At 39.1% G+C, this 19,642-nt stretch overlaps 1 protein-coding gene across 9 annotated transcripts in view; it reads right to left on the bottom strand.

Annotated features, from left to right (window-relative positions):
* Positions 1-19,055, bottom strand: part of ICA1 (islet cell autoantigen 1) — a 67,489-nt gene extending 48,434 nt beyond the window's left edge. For 8 of the 9 annotated variants that reach the window (XM_063411535.1, XM_063411543.1, XM_063411576.1 and 5 more), the window contains exons 1-6: positions 18,916-19,055; positions 9,089-9,135; positions 7,300-7,338; positions 4,946-5,117; positions 2,944-3,016; positions 1,099-1,222 (exon numbers count right to left, since the gene is read on the bottom strand). In XM_063411535.1, the coding sequence (XP_063267605.1) occupies positions 1,099-1,222; positions 2,944-3,016; positions 4,946-5,117; positions 7,300-7,316 (386 nt within the window). In that variant the 5' untranslated portion in view covers positions 7,317-7,338; positions 9,089-9,135; positions 18,916-19,055. Of the gene's footprint in view, positions 1-1,098; positions 1,223-2,943; positions 3,017-4,945; positions 5,118-7,299; positions 7,339-9,088; positions 9,136-18,439; positions 18,881-18,915 lie in introns of those variants that run through there. The other variant, XM_063411554.1, reaches the window with a different exon arrangement.
* Between the last annotated feature and the right edge of the window lie 587 nt (positions 19,056-19,642).

Here is a 19,642-nt window from a genome sequence, read left to right as displayed (position 1 = left end):
TCCAGATACCCAAAAGAAAGTTTGGTTTATGTAGATATGCACTGAGATTTTTATTAACAACCAAGCTACATAAAGAAGCAAGTCATCAGCACTTTTGCTCAAACGTGCCTTACATGTGTCTTAAAGATCCCAGTCATGACTGTTATTGGAGATGCTAATGACCAAACTCTACCCCAAGGTAAACATATGAAATTCTCACTGCTCTGTATGCTATGCTTTAGTTTGAGCCAAACAACTGCACTGTTAAGATAAAGCCAGAAAGTATCACAGTAGTAAAAAGCCCTCCCAAAATCCTGTAAAACATAATGGAATAGAACTTTCCTTTGTGAGTGATGGTGAATTTCATACTTAGTCCTAATGCTGTGAAAAAGAGCATCACAATACTTATAATGCCATCAGATAATGTTACTTCTAAACTTCTAGAGCAAACACTGGGTCAGTGAGACATTAAGGACTGCGGTTTACTGCAGGTGTTAGTGTGCTTGCGTGTCCACCTGGATTCCTTACCTTTCACTTGCCCTCACACAACCTACACGAGCTCTGTAGGGATCTAGGATCTTCTCTCAGGGGGACTTTACATTAAAGTTCAAGCAGAAGATGGCATTCGGACTCCTCCTTTCTCTTTTGTCTAGTCGAGGTATGAGTTGATGGCCCAGAAAGAAGTATTCCCTCACTCATTTCCTCCCTCACAGGACCAGGACCCAGACACCTGCAGAGTGAGCCTGCTGCAGCATTTCTCTGCAGAGTGAGAACTGCCACCAAACAGGAGAGGGACCTGACACCAGCCCCTTTACAACCCTGCTGCTGGGAAGGCCATGGAGATGCTGCAGTACAGCTTTAGAGCTACTGAGCTGCACAGGCACAGGCAGGGGATTGGAAGATACAGACACAGCAGGGTCCATAAGACAAAAAGCCAGCATCAAGCAAAATTCGAGAAGCCACTAATATTGGCAACACTACAGCAGATTTTGTCAATAATTTTCCAATAAATTGGTTCCTCAAACATTTCAAAAGGCCAAATGATTTATGACATTGGGTGTATCAACTTCCATTATCGTGAGTACTATGCAAATCAGACAGCAATGTTGACCCATATACCTTTGCTGAGAAGAGAAGCAGAGGGCCTTTCCTGTAGCTTGCATCATTTTTCCTGCTCTTGTTTTATCCTGAGAACCCTGTGATCGAAGAAATTTCCCCAATTCATTTTCTTCCTGAGACAGAACTAACAAAAAATAAACGAGTTGTCAAATATGTTATTTAATTGGTTCCTAACAGCTTTCAAACTGGCCTAACATCAAACAGTTTTAAGTCACTTTATGTCCAAGCAGCAAAGCAAAAAGAAATAATTTCACAGAATGCCTGTACTTAGTAAACAGAAGACCTGATTCATTTGAGACATTTGCTGATATACTTAACAAGAATCACAAACTTCCAGACAACAGGAAAAATGTGCTATTTCTTCCTTAAAAAGTTAGGTTGGTTATATTACAAAAACGGCCATCTTGATTGCAACTTTCAGTGTTGGGTTTTTTGGGTTCTGTCTCGTTTGGTAGGTTGGTTTTTAGTTGTTCTTCACCGCTTAGACTGCTTCAGCTAATAGCATATTTTTATTGAAGCTAATTCCAAGTTGTACTAACCAAAATTCATTCACTTGCTTTTCTCTTGCTCACCACTTTTCATGCTTGACTACATAAAATTTCACATGAAAAACCTGGTACTTCATTTTAAAGAACATTTACTTTCAAACTACTTGGCAAGATTACTTGAAAACTTCAATATTCTATAATTCAAACACTGTATTTCAATTATCTGAAACACAACTACCTCAAAGTAGCTGATCATTTTTTAAACAGGAAGATGAAGTGGTTTTACACTCAATTGTTGATTGCTTCTAAACTGGGACCATAGACCTCAAAGAACCTTACAAAAACATTTCATGATACCCTGGTCTCTGTCTTTTAAAGTGGCTATCTCCTATAGTACCAATGTCAATCGACTATCAAGAGGGAGAATGGCCTAAAACAATGAAAGAAGATCTCTTGAAATGCTCTTGCCATTTTTCAAAATGGCAACAGTCAACTCCAATGCAGACTCAGCACCCTTTGGAAGAAGATGCACATCTGCATATGATGTAAACCTTTCCATCAGATTTTGCCTGCCACTTCTTTAACTTGGTACACTACTATTCTGTATTTCAATTTTACCTCCTGATTTTGAAACGTTATCTCTGACTTCCTTTGGATAAAGAAAAATGAAAGGCTTGTGAAAATATGCGTAACATTCAACAAAAGACAGTAAATTGCAAGATGATTTCATATCTGGAGTCTCTCTTTCAGGCCAGAAATCAAACAATATGGACTGCAGAGAACCTCTAGAGGACGTTTAATATAACTTGCTGTTTGAAACTTCCCAGATTAGGTCCCTATCTCTCACTAATGACTGTCACTAATTACTAATTACTATGTACGGTTTTTACAATCAAGCCAGCATTATCAAATTCATCATGATAGCATAGATTACTTAATTATAAAATTAGTAATAAGCCAAAAATTCTTCATCAGCAATCCCAAGTAAAAAAAAACCAACAAAACACTAAAACAGTTTATAAAGGAGTTATGATTCGTAAACAAGATACTTCTGAATTGAAACAAGCCTACCAAGTAATGGGAAAAAAAATAGAGAAAGCTTTCTTATTACTGATATGATGATTCTTTCTTATTACTGATACCACTGCATTATATCAAAATATAAAACTTCAGAACTGGGAAATATTCAAACACATAAGCAAATCTGTACTCAGCTGCCTGCAAGGACTATTATCTTTACTTTTGAATAGGATTAAACTAGTAGTTCCCCACTTTCATTTTTACCTTTTCACTTGTTCAATGATTCCATAATGCAGACCTTCTTATCATTTTAACTACTGTGTTTGATCATACTTACAACAAATCCTTTTTTGATACAGTTCAATTGCTTTCAGCAACTCCATACATGTTCTCTGAATAGAATGGAACAGCTAATATTGAAAAAAAAATACACAAAAATTTGTCAAGTGTATGCAACAAACACTGAGGAATAAAATACAACAAAGAACTTATTTTTTGTAGAAATTATTAGGGAACAGTGCTTTGTTCTTGAACAATGAGCATTATTTTTGGTATTTCCCTTATCAACTGTGCTCTTCTTTCAATTAAGTTAGTCACTGAAACTAAAGACTGACTAATCATAACTTTACATAAGGAAAATAAAGAAAAACTTACTTCAAAAATACATCTATAATAAACAGTTAACAAAACTACTTGTGCTGGGTTTGTCTTCCTTTTTAGGTGATATCTTTGTATAAATATGAAGATGTACAAATCTGTTTCTAAAAACCTCATAGTAGAACAGAGTTATCAAAATATCTATCAATTAATCATTCTCACATGTTGGAATGTGCATACTAAATTTTTTGTAGACACTGTGAAGTCTAGTGGAACAAACTTGTATAGGTATGGCCAACATAGAAAGTTGTTGATTTAAACTGAAGGTTTTATTGGCATAAGCAAATTTCTAAAGCAGCAGCTTCCAAAGGAAGCAGAGGTTAAAAAAACGTCAGTCATGTCTATATTTGGAGATTTTTCTAGGAAATAAAAAAATTGCTACTCTAGTTGTCTGTCCATCTAAAATCTCCAGCCTGCAACTTAAACCTAAATTCTATCATATCAAGCATTACACAGCTAGAATACAAAGGACCACTGGCACAGTTAGTGCCTTCTTTCAATGCTGCTTAACTACAAATTTACACAGGTCTTGTCTTTTAAATTGGGTGTATGACTTGCAGGTGAGAATTTGTCCAAAACATGCTCATTTTACATCCATGAACAAAAATTTCCCTATTTCCAATCCCACCTGAGCCTTCTGAATCCCACAAATCATCCTTTCTGATGAGTCTGCAACACAGCAGACATGGTAAAAACTCAGGTATGTATTCATAAAATACTGTTCCATATTCCAGCTTGTTCTACATCTACTCTTGATTTATAACCCATTGCAAAGACTCTGTAGGTAGAACCACAGAGTGATACGTTGTTGCTATTCTCGTGTTTGATGTACTACAGCCTACTGTATTTCAGCTAAAACCTAAATAAACTGAGAATTTTAAGTTAATATTTTTCTGAGAAACTGCAAGAAAGCCAGTGAAGCAAAACTTTTATCCCCATATAAGAAAACAATACAAACAAAACTCACATGGCCATTAACTAGGTTATTACACTTCTGTAGTACATCCTCAGTTTTTTGCTTTGTGTCAAAGACATTCTAGGTCTTCATTTTGTAGAACTTTAACCTACTTTTTTTCCTTAGTGGGGGTTGAGGATACTGACAGTAGGACTGTATTTGTCACACAGTAGGATTCTTTTCTTGGTTTTATTTACAGACTTTCAGAAGCTTCCTTTGCCACGTCAGAATCCACTAATCTGCTTGAAACCTCCAGAGTAGAATGCACAGTGCACCTTGCACCTGGGCACATTGCATGTTCTTCTGGTATATGTGGTATTTTATACTTGTCTAAAAAATGTCATTTGTACACTCAATAAAATACCATTAGGAAAAACACCTCATACAAATCACCTTAAACTGACATAGGCAAAGGGTAAGGATGATCTCCTGATTCCCCTGCCAATAAAAGGAGAAAATCTGTCCCTAAAACATGAACATAAATCTGAGATATGTTAAGTTCCAAATAAAGATAGAGGGACATGGGGTTTTGTGTTACAAAATTCCCCTATATTCCCTGAATTTACATAGATTTTTTTTCAGAATTTGGAAGAGATATTACATGAAAATTATAAAAATGTATGTATGTTATTATCTCCTATGTGCACAGATACTAAAGATTTGGTGGAAATAAAAACAATTTAGAAATTAACAAACAGAGAACACACATTATGTAAACATTACAAACCTCTAGTTTTGCATCCAGATCTGCGTCTGAAGCCACAACATGTTCATCTTCCTTTTTTCCTGTAACTTTTATAAGGGTTTGTTTTGTTTTCCAGTATTTCTGTTGCATTTTATTGACCACAGATTTTTCTTGGCTTTGAGCATACTGATCATAAAATTCTCTTGGATAGTTGCTAGAATATTAACAAACAAAATTTAAAACTTCAATTGGATGCTTTAAAAATAAGCCTAACACACTCAATAATGCATTTCCATTAAGAATATTGCATTTGCATGCTGATATATATATTCTAACATGAAGTTCCTCATTATGAATTAATAAGAAAGCAACTAAAGTACCGTATTTCCCATCCTACTCTGAAAAATAATACACTGATTTCAACTTGAATATCATAATCATGCAGTACTGCCTAATAAAAAGCTCCAGAGAATTCTTTCCAATGCATTATGAAATGATGCATAGCACATGGAATTAACTTTTTATTTTGTATAATTAATGGGAGAGTTTCAAGTGAACTAGCAGAGTTGCTTAAGCAGGTAGCAATTTTCATGCCATTTCAGTACTTGTTGGGATTTGACACAGCTCATTTTAGGAACGGGATTAGAGTACTTCTTGCCCTTCTTTTTTGTAATTGAATAAAAAAATAATTAGAAGAACACTCATCTCTTTTGAGCATGCTGTGTGAAAGACTGATACCTCACATTTCTGTTTATGTAACTGACTACATGACAACTGTGCATGTATAAGAGGTAACCTTTTCTTTCAAGGATTAGTTTTCGCAGATAATTCTGCATTCCTGTAGCAGAACTAATAAAGAGTGCAATATATAAAGTCCATATTCCACAATATTTAAGCCATACCCAGACAGCTTAATAGAAAATATAGCCTTACAATGAAATCTTGGTGTCTTTCAGGAAGTGTCATCCCATTATTCATTTGTGCAAAAGTACAGGCATTTCCCCCTACGTGCATACATAAAAAGCTGTGATTCTCTTTCAGCTTTTTAGAAGTACCTGATTGCTAAAAATTGCAATATTGAATACTCCACAAAACTTTAATAGGTTGAGTTTGAGAAGATCCTTTCCACCTGGGGACTGACGAACTGTGGTTCATTAATGAGATATTGACCCCTAGGTCTGTTCAGAATACAGAGACTGCTCAGAGATGCTACCCCAAGAGGTCTTCAGACCCAAGGTACACACCAAGGCATCTACTGAGACATGTCCCCTGCCCATGGCAGGGGGTTAGAACGAGATCATCTATCTGTAAGGTCCCTTTCAACCCAGGTCATTCAATCATGCTATGATCCTCTGATTAGATGTATCTATATCCATATATTTGCTGCGAAGGAATACAGCCATTCTGAGAAAACAAGCTACTGGTACACATTCCCCAAAAGAGTAACACAGCTACCTCACATAGTTACTAGTGACACAGTTTAACCTGAAAAGGATTTTTTTTTCCACAGGGTTATATTATTTGCTTCAGCTACTTTTAGTCAGCGAATTAGGTGACAGTGCCTTAATCACCACAGAGATGGAAAGAAATTAAACTGGAAGTGAGCAGGGGCATAATTTAAAAAAGCACTTATATAGAGCACTCCGTGGATTCTTCCCCAAACTTGGAAAGCAAAAATATTTATCCATTTAATTCTACACAAATATTAGTTCCAAGAGTTTAAGTTATTAATTAAAATTAAAATAAAGGTCCTTTGAAAATAAAAAGAACATGTACAAAATAAAAGAACACATACAAAACATAGCACGTTTTATTTGTAATTCTGCACAAACAAGTCATTACACACACTGACAACAGACAGCCTATGAAGTTGGGTGAAGATTACATTGACCTGATACATGCTGCACCTTTAAAATACAAAATTTACAGTCTTTAACAAATAAAAAAAAATCTTCTTGCATTATGAGAAAACATAATACAAGAGTTTAATAAAAATAGCACTACTTTAATAATAATTAAAAATACCCATCAAAGTTCTCACACGGTATTAAAAAGGCCTTAGCTGTTTGGCTAAGTTGCGTTCTTTGACTTCTGCTACAGCAGAGAAAACGATTGAGCTCTAATTTCAGTAGTCAAGTGAAGAAAACACCGTAATTCATCTGATGTTAATCAGCCTTGACATCTACCTCAACTGAGGCCACTAGAAATTCTGGGGGCATGGTGCAAGGACTAAAAATTAGCTATTAATGTAAGGTCACAAAAACATCAGAAAAAGTGCTGGGATTAAGACATATTCCTCAATTATGAGACTGATAAACCAACTGAACAAATCAACATACCAAACACTATTAGCACTTTAGAATTAAAAAAAAAAAAAAAAAAATCAAGATACTTACTATTTATGACCTTCCATGATTCTTGTTTCCTTCAGATACCTAATAAGAAATTATCAATTAATACTAGTATCTGAATTTTCAAGGTAAACACAAGAAATCCTGTATCTTTTCCCTCAGAAAATTACTATATTGCAGCATCTTGTTTACCATATTACAAAAGAAAACTTTTCAATCTGTGAGCCAAGAGCCTTCCTTGTGTAACACACAATTCTCACGAAAATCCATTATGAATGGATTTAAGTGCTGCCATCAGTGATGCCAATACTTCTTTGTTAGCAAGTTCTTCAAGCAAAAGCAAATTTATGAGGCAGAAATTCAGTGACTTTTGACGGGGCATGCCAAAATTGTCCATGCTCAGCATCACCCTCAGTCAAGTTTCTTCCTCCAAGTTTTAGCCACAATAAAATTCAATTATTTTTTACCTCTTTTTTTTTTTGCCTATATCCCACTGATCTATTTTTTTAAACAATAGCTATGCCATTTCTTGAGTCAGAGATGTGAAATTTAATGACCAGATGGTTTTTCTGTGAGGGACACCACAGTTCCTGAGGACAGAGTATGATTTGTACGCTTTAGAACTTTAGATTTTATAAGCTACTATCTCCAGCTTGGATACCCAAGTTTCCCACTGTACTTTCAGCTGGATAGATGGTATGCACATCACTTCTCACCAGCACCTGAGCACACTCCTTCCAGGCCAAATTTAACACCCAAGCCAGATACTCATAAACAACAAGCACCTGGCTTCTCCTCTGCTGCTTTCAGAGAGGACTGTTCCCCAGCACACGGTGAGCATGGGAAGGGAAGCACTGCAGCAGGATGTGGATGAGATCAAAATGAAGCTGGTGAGACGGATGGCCCTGCTGGGGAATGGTTTTCAGCAAGCAGAGGCACAGAATAAACACACCAACAGGTTCTACTCAGGTATGAAGCTGAATGACTGAGAAAACAGCAATGCAAAAAGCAGCTAGGGCAGTACTGGTGCTGAAACTGGACTTTGGCACTAATGCAAGTAAGAAAGAAAAGGGGCTTCAAAGGGGAGTCATGATGTTGGGAGATGTGTCTGGCACAGCACCACGTACAGACAGTGTGGTTAGCACTGGAGAGGCAAAGGGACTGGAACAGATTGCAGGAAATGCAAACAACCTGAATGCTTTCTGCAAGTGTGAAGCACATGCCTGTCCATTTGGAGCTGAATGGAGCCAAATCCCAGATTTCTCAGTCTAACCTCTCTGCAGTCAGTACCTGTGAAACTTCCTGGCAAAGTTCCATGAGACACTGCAAGATTATATCAGAGCAGGAATTTTGCCTGAATTGGAATTTTTGTGAAATGTTCTCAAGCACTGTGTGAGAGACCATGAGAAAATTCATAACTCTGTCTTCAGGCCAGAGTTTAAATGTAAGGGTCAATAGCTAAAAAAGGAGGAATAAAGAACCTTATCAGATTGTTGTTGTGTTACAGAAGCATTAAGTCAGACAAGATACAGAATGGACTGCTTTGCTGTTACTCCTAGAGCCATAGGCACAGGCACTATTAACTCATTTTCTAATACATTTATATTCTTGACTTCACTGTTTTCACGCTGGTCCTCCTTAAGCCAACTGTGGGGGTGTGTGAGTGAGATAAGACCACAGGATTTAGCCTGTATACACATCCATGACTCAGTTATTCAGCAGCGCACTTGGTTTGACAGGAAGCAAAGAAGAGCCTATCTAGGTGGAATAACATGTACATTACTTGGAACAAAGTATAAGCAACCAGTATGGGGAAAAGGTGTAAGGCACTGACCTTATTCACTGTACGCATCCACCTGCTTCTCCTGGAAACCAATGTACCTACAAAAAATGAACAGGGTCATGGTGAAACAGTTGTCATTTGCAAGTTTAGCTCATCTTTCTTCTTCCTAAACACCTGACCTCACCTTTTGACCCTGAAACCTCCTTAGTTACACCCTTCCAGGTCCTACATAGCACCCTTATGCCCTGATAATATTCTTTATGGGAATTTTTACATTCAATGTGGACAATATTTTCATGCTACGAAAATGAAGGCATGTATTCTCTGTTCTGCTGTGTGACAGGATGGCATTTGAAATGTTTGAGGGTACAAGACCTGCTGGGATGGTGTTCTATGGCCAGTCAGGGTGGAAGAAAACAGAAGTAGTGCCTTACCTATACTGCCTGTTGGAAATGGCTCCTGGCATGTGACATCAAAACATGCCAGGAGGGAAAAAGGTTCCAGGGAGTTCTAGATAGTACAGATAAAAACCATGCCAGGGAGATTACTGTAATTAAGCAGTGGAAACAAGCAGCAGCCCAGACACAAACTCAATCCCTGGGCTCATTTTATTTCCAGCAGGGAGGTAACTTTTGGTCCTAAATGAGAATTCAGTTTGCAATGACAGCTTAGTAAGTACTAGATTGAAAAAACAGAAATCTAGTTGCTACAAAACTAATGTGCAGTAACTTGTCTCTGCAGTAATTTAACAGCACTTTAATTTATTTTTATAATCTCTTACTTCATGTGTTGTTACTGTGCCAAATCCAGGAACCAAAAAGAGTTAAGATACTGGTTCAGCTCTAACAAAGGATATTTTGACATTTAAAAGCATAGTGACACTTAAAAGCATATGGCTTAGCTGAAAGCAGTGAGATTTTTTAAAAGAAATACCAAAATCTAAGACTAGTCTCAAAAAGTGAGATACTAATAAGAGGGGACTGGAAACAGCCCAGGGAAGTATGCAAGAATTAAAAGGAACATTTCACAGCCATGTAAAGAAGAATCCCTACAGTCACAAAATGCTGGCCCTGAGGCTGCAGAGAGTGACCAAGAATGAGCACATAACCTCTCTCACTATTTATATTTAAGTTTTGAACTCTCTTATGCTTTTGAAGAACAAGACAAATGTCCTGAACAGAAGTAAAAACCCATTTGGTCTTTGCCAAAATTGACTACAATTTAGCACACAACACTAACTTGAATCTACCCATACTCTCTCCAAAAAACTGCAGTCAAATTTAAAATTAACCCATGCAGTTATCATAGTTTTACACATAAAAATAAGCTTTATTTGCCACAGGGAGTTGGTGTAAGTTGATGGTTTTTTCCTCCTCAGTGTATTAAAATGAAAAAAGAGAGAAAAGTTTCAATAAATAGTATTATACTAACAATGATTAACAAAAGAAAAAAAAATCACCCCCCTGTAGGAAAGCATTTGTATTGGGAAATTACCATGATATTTGACAACAGTTACACAACACTTGTGATCTCCAAGACAGACTTTATCTTAACAAACAAAAGGGAGGGATACTCTAGATGAGGGGGTAGGCGTCAGAAGCAAGCATACCTGCTTTATTCACACCAGAGAAAGCAGTGCCATGTTCCAAATGACTGTACACACAACCACGTTTAATACTGCACAGTGATAGATCTGAGGCTTCCTGAAGAAGTCAACTCATGGCTCCAATAATTTTGCAAGTGCTTCTCAGTGTTTTGACAGAGACTAATGCTCGGTTTGAGCATTAAACCTGAGCTGGCCCTATTCATAACAAGTCTGCTTGGAACACAAGGGACTACAGAGCAGAAAGACCCACTCCCATACAGAACCAACTGGGGTCAGAAGCCCTGCCAAAACCTTGAAAATCTCTAGCAGGTATTTTTGAGGAGCCACCAAGAAGCCTCAGCATCACTTTCCACAAATCATCCTGTTTGCAGACTGATGCCAGAGAAGATAGGCACAGCCTGGACACTGAAATACATCAGAACTGTTTCTAGATTCAGCCTGGCTTCAGGTGTAATAGAGCTGAATTCAGACAGTGCTCTGCCACAAACAAGAAATGCTGAAACCAAGATGGTCCTGCCAACAGCCAACTATGGCAGTTTCTCTGGGTGGTAGACTGTTTATCCACAAATTACTTCCACAGGAAGCCATGACAGCTGGAATGCATACAGAACTTCATGTTATTTCTGCCATACTCGTTATCCTACTGAGAAATTTTATTAGCTGTGACACTGGAACGAAACTTGATGGAGGATTCATCATTAGCAAGTGGCATTTCTATTCCTATGGAAAACCTTCTGATTCTTTATGTTCTCAAAGATCACTTGAATAAACACGTAATTTTTTTCTGTGCAAATAGGAAAACTCTTTCATGGAGTTTTGTGTGATTTGAACTGCAGTATACCTAGGATTACCCTACCATTCATGCTCTATGTAACATTTGTACAAGCTCACTTTTCTTTTTTAGCTTTAGCATATTTTGTTGCAGCATAAGTTGTCTGGTTTCCCAAGAGCTGAACAGCTTTATGAATAATCTTTAGATTCTACTTGTACAAGAAAAAGATGGTATGCATGCCTTCTCTCCAACAGCTCCATAGATAATAAACAAGTCTGTATATCAGTGTCACTCACATTACTTCTCTTTTTCAGTAAGCCTAAATGTAAGAAGTGTCATCAGGCATGGCAAAGTTCAGATCTTAATACTCTCCTAAGTTACGAGGAAATCAGTTTAAAACCCAACAAACAAAAGCTTAACCCCCGATTCAAGTCTCTCCTTGTCTCAGCACTGGTTACACAGCTCTTACTGTGCTCTCAGCTCAGACAACAGATCACACACAAAAATACCAGGATGCAACCAGAGGCATCAAACAGGAATCTTTCCAGCTCTGAAGACTGTATGTAAAACAAACTGTTGATCTAATCACAGCTTCTCAGAACAAACAGATGAGCTGAAACCCTTGCAAAAACCTTATAAATGCTGATATACAGAGCAAATCTAACATTCAAAGATGACCTAGCAGTTATATAGGAAGGCAGTGAAGTCAATTGAACAATACATTCTTTTGATACATTCAAAAACAAGGAAAGGGAACTGAACAAACAGCATAGCAGAATTCAGCACTCCTTACATAAAGGCAATATGTTAACCAAAACACAGACAGAAGAGTCTGCACTTTCACTGACAGAGCTGTCCTGAGTCTACTGTTCTTTCAAAGCAGATATGTTCTGTGACTCCTCAAATCCCAACAGACTCTCCATATCCTAAAACCCTTGCAACTTATAACTTCAAATACAGCAGAATCATCTATTGCAGCCGATTTACTTATGTCAATAGTTTTATTAAAATGAATAATCTTCCAAGAAACTTTTAATACAGGAATAGTACAGTGGTGCTAGGTAACAAAAAAAAATTAAGGAATTCTATTTATAGAAGTTAAGAGTGATAGTTTCATTTATGTAAAATACTTCGAAGGGAAGAAAATGTGCCTAGGTGAGGGAATCAAGGCCATCTGTGCCTCCAACAGCTCTTGGCTGACAACCTATCTCCTCCACTCTGCTCCCTGGAAGCTGTGCTCAAACTGAACCAAGTAAATGGGTCTGCAAAACAAGAAGCAGTCTCACTGCAAGATGAAGACTAGACAGGGTGCTGATTTATTTTCTCTGGTGTGTCTACAAACACACAGACCAGGAATTTCAAGTGTTGTTCGACTTTGCCTTTCCCAAGCAAAAGAGAATATAATAGCCTGTAGATCCGAATTATCCATGTTGTCAATGCAAGAAAAGAATCAAAGCTGAAGTCTGGGTCTTTCAGCATCAAGATTATACAGACTTAGAAATATTTCTACTCTTAAATACAAGAATAGCTACCACTTTAATTCAGCTAAAATGAATCTAGAGTTCAAGCTATAGCTATGACAAACGACAAGATTTAATTTTTTTCTCTAAAGCTCTTAATTCTCAATATTGATGCTCTAATCCTGCACAATCATCCTTGCTTAGCTTTAAATCTAGGAGTCTTTTCATTCTGTTAGACTACTCACTGATGCACCTGTTTACTAATTCAAAAAGTTTGCAAATTGGTCTGTAAGTGTTGCATTAGCAGTTCCTTCCATCCATTACAATTTTTTGTCTAATCCTTTGTCTCAGACTGATCCACAGCTTTGCTACTTATCCTGGAAAAGTGTCTATCTTGGAGATTACCCACAAGTTCTCAGGAAAAGAAATACAAGATTGCAGTATCAACATAATTACTCTTTCCATCTATTTCAAGAGTTGACACCTAGAAAGGAATTTCATACATCCTTAAAAGAAGCACAGGATAAATGGCATCTGTTATACAGTGAAGGCTCCTGCTATATTCATACACCTGGGAGGTGCTGAGAGGGGAAAAAAATCATCCTGTTTGACTGCAAATATCTAACTTTAGTGCCTAAATTACCATACAAGCCTCTCAAGACTAAGTCCCTGTACAGATAATGAATAGAACCTCCAAAAAGCAACACAGAGCACCTCAACCAGAGCCTCACCACTGTGCTCTGTGCACACAGGAATTATGCTTTTTGCATTAGGCACCTGAACTACAAAGATAAATCATGCTGTGAGAGCAGTGCACTATTCCCCTTTTAGAACTAGGATTTCATGGTGGCCTGTTGAATTACTGTGAGGAAAAAAAAAAAAAGCACAGCATACTGTGTAACACCATCCTTGCGACATGGCCACATCCCCTAAGTTCCCTGGAACCAATTCTCACTTTCATTACAAACACTTCTGGAACTAACATTTCTACACACAGTTGTTGCCATTTCCTTCTCCTCTCTACCAAGGCCTATGAGACATCCCAGAAAACTATTCATTTATTCCATTTAATTTATACATTTGTCTTGATCATTCAAAGAATCAAAATTAACCTACTCTACCACAGCCCTTACCCCTGCCAAATTTGACATGCAGAAAAATCCCAAGTGCCTACTTAAAACAAGAGAAGTATCAGAGAAATTGGAGTCTGTTTTCCAAGGAGATAGTTTGACCCAATACAACACACCTTTCTTTTCCAAGCTAGTAAACTGTGGAGAACAAACCATAGTAATACCAGCAGGTATCTTAAATAACTAAGACTGTGAGAGTAGAGACTTGCACTGTAAGAAACCAAGTACAAGGCATGAAGAAATCTGAATGTTTTAGGCCTTCTGTCATTTTGTACCATTACCGAGGCATCTGTCTGCACATAGTACATCCCACAAAATGAGTAGCAGCACTATTAACACCTGTCTTTCACTCAATTTTATACTAACTCTATTTAATACTCTGTGCAGGGCATATATGGGTCACATCTATTGCAGAGCGTACTGTCAAGAGTTAATTTCTTCCAAAACACAACTGTCATACTTCTAATTTCAGAATTCACAATTAATGTGTGAAATTATTCTACTTAAGTTCCTGGTGTAGTCTAAAAAATTATGATCTCCAGGGCCATGTTTTTTATACTATCATCTAGTCTTTATTTTTCTATTCCCAATGTATACAAGTTAATAGAAGTGGCAGACAAACTGCAAATTTACACTTTGAGAGTTTATTGCTCACTTATACCAAGAACTACAGAGCATTAAGCCATCTGAACCAATCCGGTTTTCAGTACTTGAGTAATTTTTAGCCAACAGGAAAAAGCAGAAATTTGTCGCTGTCAACACGTTTTTTAGAACTTGTTTATGCCCCAACAAAGTGCAAGGACCAACTCAACAGTTAGCATTCCTCTCTAAAAAATAATTTCAGGTCTATTTGGTACTATATATCTGTCATATTCTAAAAACGTTCAGGTCAAACTTACAGATATAAGTGATCTCCTTTCCAGAGCATAAAATGCATTGAAATAATATTTGGAGCTGGGTTGGGGGTTTTTTTGGTTGTTTTTTTTAACAGTTGAATGAAAAATTCCTAAACCCAGTGGATTATCTCAAAAATACTGGTAAGAATGGCACATGAAGTCACAACACACTACATGTAGTCTCAGAACAAATATTTCAAATAAATGTTGGTAGACTGCAAGACTGACGAGCAAACAATAGCACTTTCTAGATAAGTTCATTTAGCACACAGAACTTTATCATTTGCACAGAGATTTAATCACACAAAAAATAATTTAAATTCCTTTTTCAGATTATACTGATTTTTCATCTGCTTATTGTGCAATAATGTAGGGACAGGACATAGTATCAGTTTCTCCTCAGGTAACATCTTTTGCTTCAGTAGTAAAGTATTCCATTTATATTTGTCGAGAACAGTGAACAACCAAGTAAGCATTGCAATTACTACATGCATTTTATAGAAGAATAATATAAGTCATTGAATGGCAGGTCTAAATGCACTGCAAATGAGCAGAACTGGGAATAATTACTATGCCATATTTAATCTTTTTCTAAATGCAGACTTGCTTTGTTTCTTCAAAATTAGTATCCAATTGTTTTGTAACACACATTTGTTCCCTTAGTTTAAGAACCACTATTTGTAAACGTAATAGCTGAATATTATTAAACAAAATATCATATGGAACATGCACTGTACGTAGATTATAAGAGACAAGACTGTTTTTCTGATGCACTCTACCTGAACTCAGTCTAGAGTCTTAATACTGGGAAACTTTCCTTTTGTGAAACTATGGGAAAAGTAGTGAATGAACAGAAAACAAATGAAACTATTTTTGCATGTATAGTATATTACAAACATATAAGGCTTTAGAACTTCAAACTAATAGCTCTCTTATTTAGATACCCTATTTGCTGGCACAGTCAACCCTCTCACATTTCTGCCTCCCTCCTGCCTTTTCATCCATTCAGAAGCCAGGAGGCAATGCCATTTATACTCAAGGGGAAACAATGCTGAAGGAGGGAACACAAGAAAATAATTTTGTCCAGATTCCCTTGGAGATTATTTCACATAAGAGATTTGATTAACAAAACAGCCTTAGCATGCACAGCAACAACAATAGAGAGCAATCTCCTTGCACCGCCCTTTGAGTAAACACCATCAGTACAGGCTATGTATTCCCAGCGGATGCATAGTCCACTCAATTTTTATATTACTGCTCTCAGTAATATCCTGGCACACCAGCTGACTGTTCCTAGACCAGTGGTGATCCCTGAGAAGCTACCTGCAAGATGGACCCAAGTACTGAAGTACTGTTTCAGTGACTTGGTACAGACAGTTCTCAAGGTTGACGTAAGCAATTGCATAACCGGTCAAAATGCCCCTCAGTTTGCTGTGGCTAACAATAGCCACAGGAAAAAGTACTGTGAGACTGTTATTACTAGCAACACTTAAAAGGTCAAATGTTTCTACTGCTCTTGACTGTTTGGTTCTTTCTCTAACAAACTTCACTTTCGAGGCTTTTGTATTTTTAATGCTTCTGCATCACGTGGCGTAATTTTTTCTCCAGAGTGATTTTATGGTTGAGAAGCAGAAAAATATCTTGAAAAATAAACTACAGAGCAATACTCTTGGAGGTGATTTTGAAAAAAAAGTATTAAAAAGTCTTTAAGAGCATTTTTTGTCTTCTTGCTTAGATGAGATATTAGCACTTTTTTTTCTGCCAGCTTGTACTAATAGCTTTCAACACTAGTCGAAGATTGAAAAGAGCTGTTATTATTCACGAAAAGGTTACATGAGAAATCATCAGAACAATTTAACAACCATATAAAGTACAGATAACAGAGAAGAACTGGCAAGATGGTTGGGCTTGAAAGTCTAAGCCAGGACAAAACCCCCCAACCCTGCATCAGGTTCAACAGGCATTTTAATTTCCACTATGTGATCCCCTTCACCCTCCACCAATATAAACTTCTAAAAGAAAAATGCTAATGAAACCTCCCCCTTCCATAAAGTCATAATTGCTCTTCTTGAATCTGCAAATCTGCAGATTAATATAAGTGTTATATTTGAACCTCAACTCCAACAAACAGAATAGAAGAAAGCACTGTTAACTAAAATGCATTTCATTTTTTTTCTCAACTGAAAAGGAAGCAATTGACCAGCATCTAGACTCTTGACTAAAGTGCTGTAACCTTTCTGGAAACCAACCATGTTTCATGCGTGAAGTTCTGACAGTGAAGAAACTTTAGACACTCATTTAGACTGAGGCTGGCAGCATTTAAGTGCCACATTATCTTCCAGTAGAGTTTGTCATGTGCAAAACGTGACTGGTTATACCAGTTATGGCAGTTCACTACTCAAAAGATCTCTGTGGCTTGACACTAAATTCCTCCTTCAGTAGTATTAACATTAATCTTAAACCATTACATTACTAGGTTTAAACCAATAGGCTGCTCAAACAGCAGTTAAAAAAATTGCTTAAGTCTAACTGAGGTGTTGCTGCTCACCATGCTAAGTACCAGTAAGAACTGCAACTTCTTCAAGATCTGTGCCAGATAGCACTGTCAAGGGGTTCCTCCACTCCCTCTCTGAGAACGCTGGATAGACAAAGTGGAAATTGTGGATTATCAGAAAAATCAGATAAAAGACCATAACCAAATGCCACCTGCACTGCAGACACCAAAATCCAGCCCACCATCTTCTCTGTTCAACTCTTTGGAAAAGTGATCAAACAGTTTTGTCCTTACAAGAGCCTTGCTAGAGCAAAACACAAGAACGGTTTATTTCCAAGAAGTCTACGCTGAAACAAGAGCCACAGCTACTTTCTGAGACCCAAATTAAATAAAATCTATCCAGAAACCAAAAGAAAGAGGATAACACAATTAAACATGGGGAGAACAAAAGCCAACAAACAGGTGCTTCATGGGAATAAAAGGTCATCTCCATTTAAAGCAAGGCTTGTAGGCAGGGAGAAAATATGACAAACAACTGAAGAGAACAACTCCAATGCCAAGCTTCCAAAATACTACCACAATGTGACTTGGTGGTAGGGGTTAAAGGATGTAACCCTGAGATTACCAAAGTCAGTTTCACATTTATGCCTCCGGACTAAGGCGAGCCTAAATTATCGCTTTAAGAGGGGTCACGCAGATCCTTGAGGCTATCAGCTTTACCCAAAACAGTGTGGAACAGAGCACTTATTTACATATGGCACTGAACATGTACATAATGATATCAACAAATAAAAGAGCACAGTGCCCTTCACCCATTACTGCTACTAAAAACTGACCTGATGTTTCAAATAATATCCGATTTTCCTTTTTTCTTCTAAAGGACTAGAGCAGCTTTCATGGGTCAGGTGGATGGATGTAAAATAAATCTGATTACCAAGATGAACCTTTCACAAATTATAAGCTTTAAACCGTAAATGTGGGGTTCCTGAACTGCCATTTCACCAGCTGTTACTGCCTCGGTGCTGGTTCCACAGCTGACATTACCTGAGCAGCGGATGCCCTGCCGCCCCTCTCCAGGCTGCCGGCCGCAGGAGGGTTCGGAGCGCAGCCGGGCAAGCTGCGCCTCAGCCCGGCAGCCCAGGCGGAAACCGCCGAGCAGCAGCGGCCGTTTCCCTCCCCGCTTCCAGCGGGCACAGCGCCAGGGAGGATGTACGGGAGGCACAAACGGATAAATGCAATAATCATGGCGAGACAACCGCACGGCGGGAGGGGGAACACAAGGCAAAAGGAGGGACAGATGCCATCTTGTGCCTCGGAAATTTCGCTCTGAACAGGTCCGGCCGTGGATACAGCGCTGACAGGCACCAGGTCCGCAGGCCCGGCGGCCGCGCCGCCTCCCTCGCCCCGAGCGGGCTGCCCGCGGGGGAGGCGGCGCCCACCCGGGGCTGGTACCCGCAGCACCAGCTCTCCCCGCCCGGCCCCAGCACGGAGAGCAGCGAGTCCCCCCTTCCCGCACTCACCTTGCAGAGGGAAGGGCCGAGCCGCAGGCGCCGCCGCCCCTCCAGGTGTTCCAGCGCCGCCGGCGTCAGCGCGGCCAGCGGAGCCGCCTGTGCCGGCGCGGGCGCCCCCGCAGCGGGGCGGAGCCGCCGCCCGGCCCGGCCCAGCCCGGCCCCCGAGCCGGGAGGGCGCGGCCGCCAGGTCCGCGGCGCTCGGGCCGGCCACTGCCCGCTCCTGGGCAGGGCGGGCACGCGTTTCTTCCTGCTGTCCCTGCAGCGCTGGGAGGGACGCGGAGGGAGAGTCACCCGGGTTGGGGCCCTTCTGGGGCTCTGATCACCGCCTCGACCAAAGCCCCAAGCCCCGTGCCTCAGCCCCAGCCTGCTGGGGACTGCAGGTGTCCCGCGAGGAGCAGCAAGGAAATACTAAATGTTTTCGTTGTCATGAATAGTTGCCATCGAGGTAGTGGAAACCGGGAGGAAAAGGCCCTTGAACGGAGCTGACAGGCGGCAGTGTCGGGGGAATCAGGAGAGCGCTGGTTTTGAGCTCATGTCAATTGAATTGGGTCGTTGGGGTTGTGTGAGAGCGTTTTGAGTAAAGGTGGTGGGTTTGAAGCTGAGTTCAGAGCTTGAAATGAGAAGAGTTCACAGGTGGCATTTGAAAATGAAGCGAAAGGAGAAACGGAGAGCAGCAAGATCCGGTGAAAAATGATCTCACTTAAATGGGGCGGTGTTAACTTACCGGTGTGAAGAG

This window comes from Prinia subflava, chromosome 1 (assembly GCF_021018805.1).
Source record: "Prinia subflava isolate CZ2003 ecotype Zambia chromosome 1, Cam_Psub_1.2, whole genome shotgun sequence".
NCBI classification, from domain to species: Eukaryota; Metazoa; Chordata; class Aves; order Passeriformes; family Cisticolidae; genus Prinia; species Prinia subflava.
This window is presented reverse-complemented; position numbering and strand designations above follow the sequence as displayed.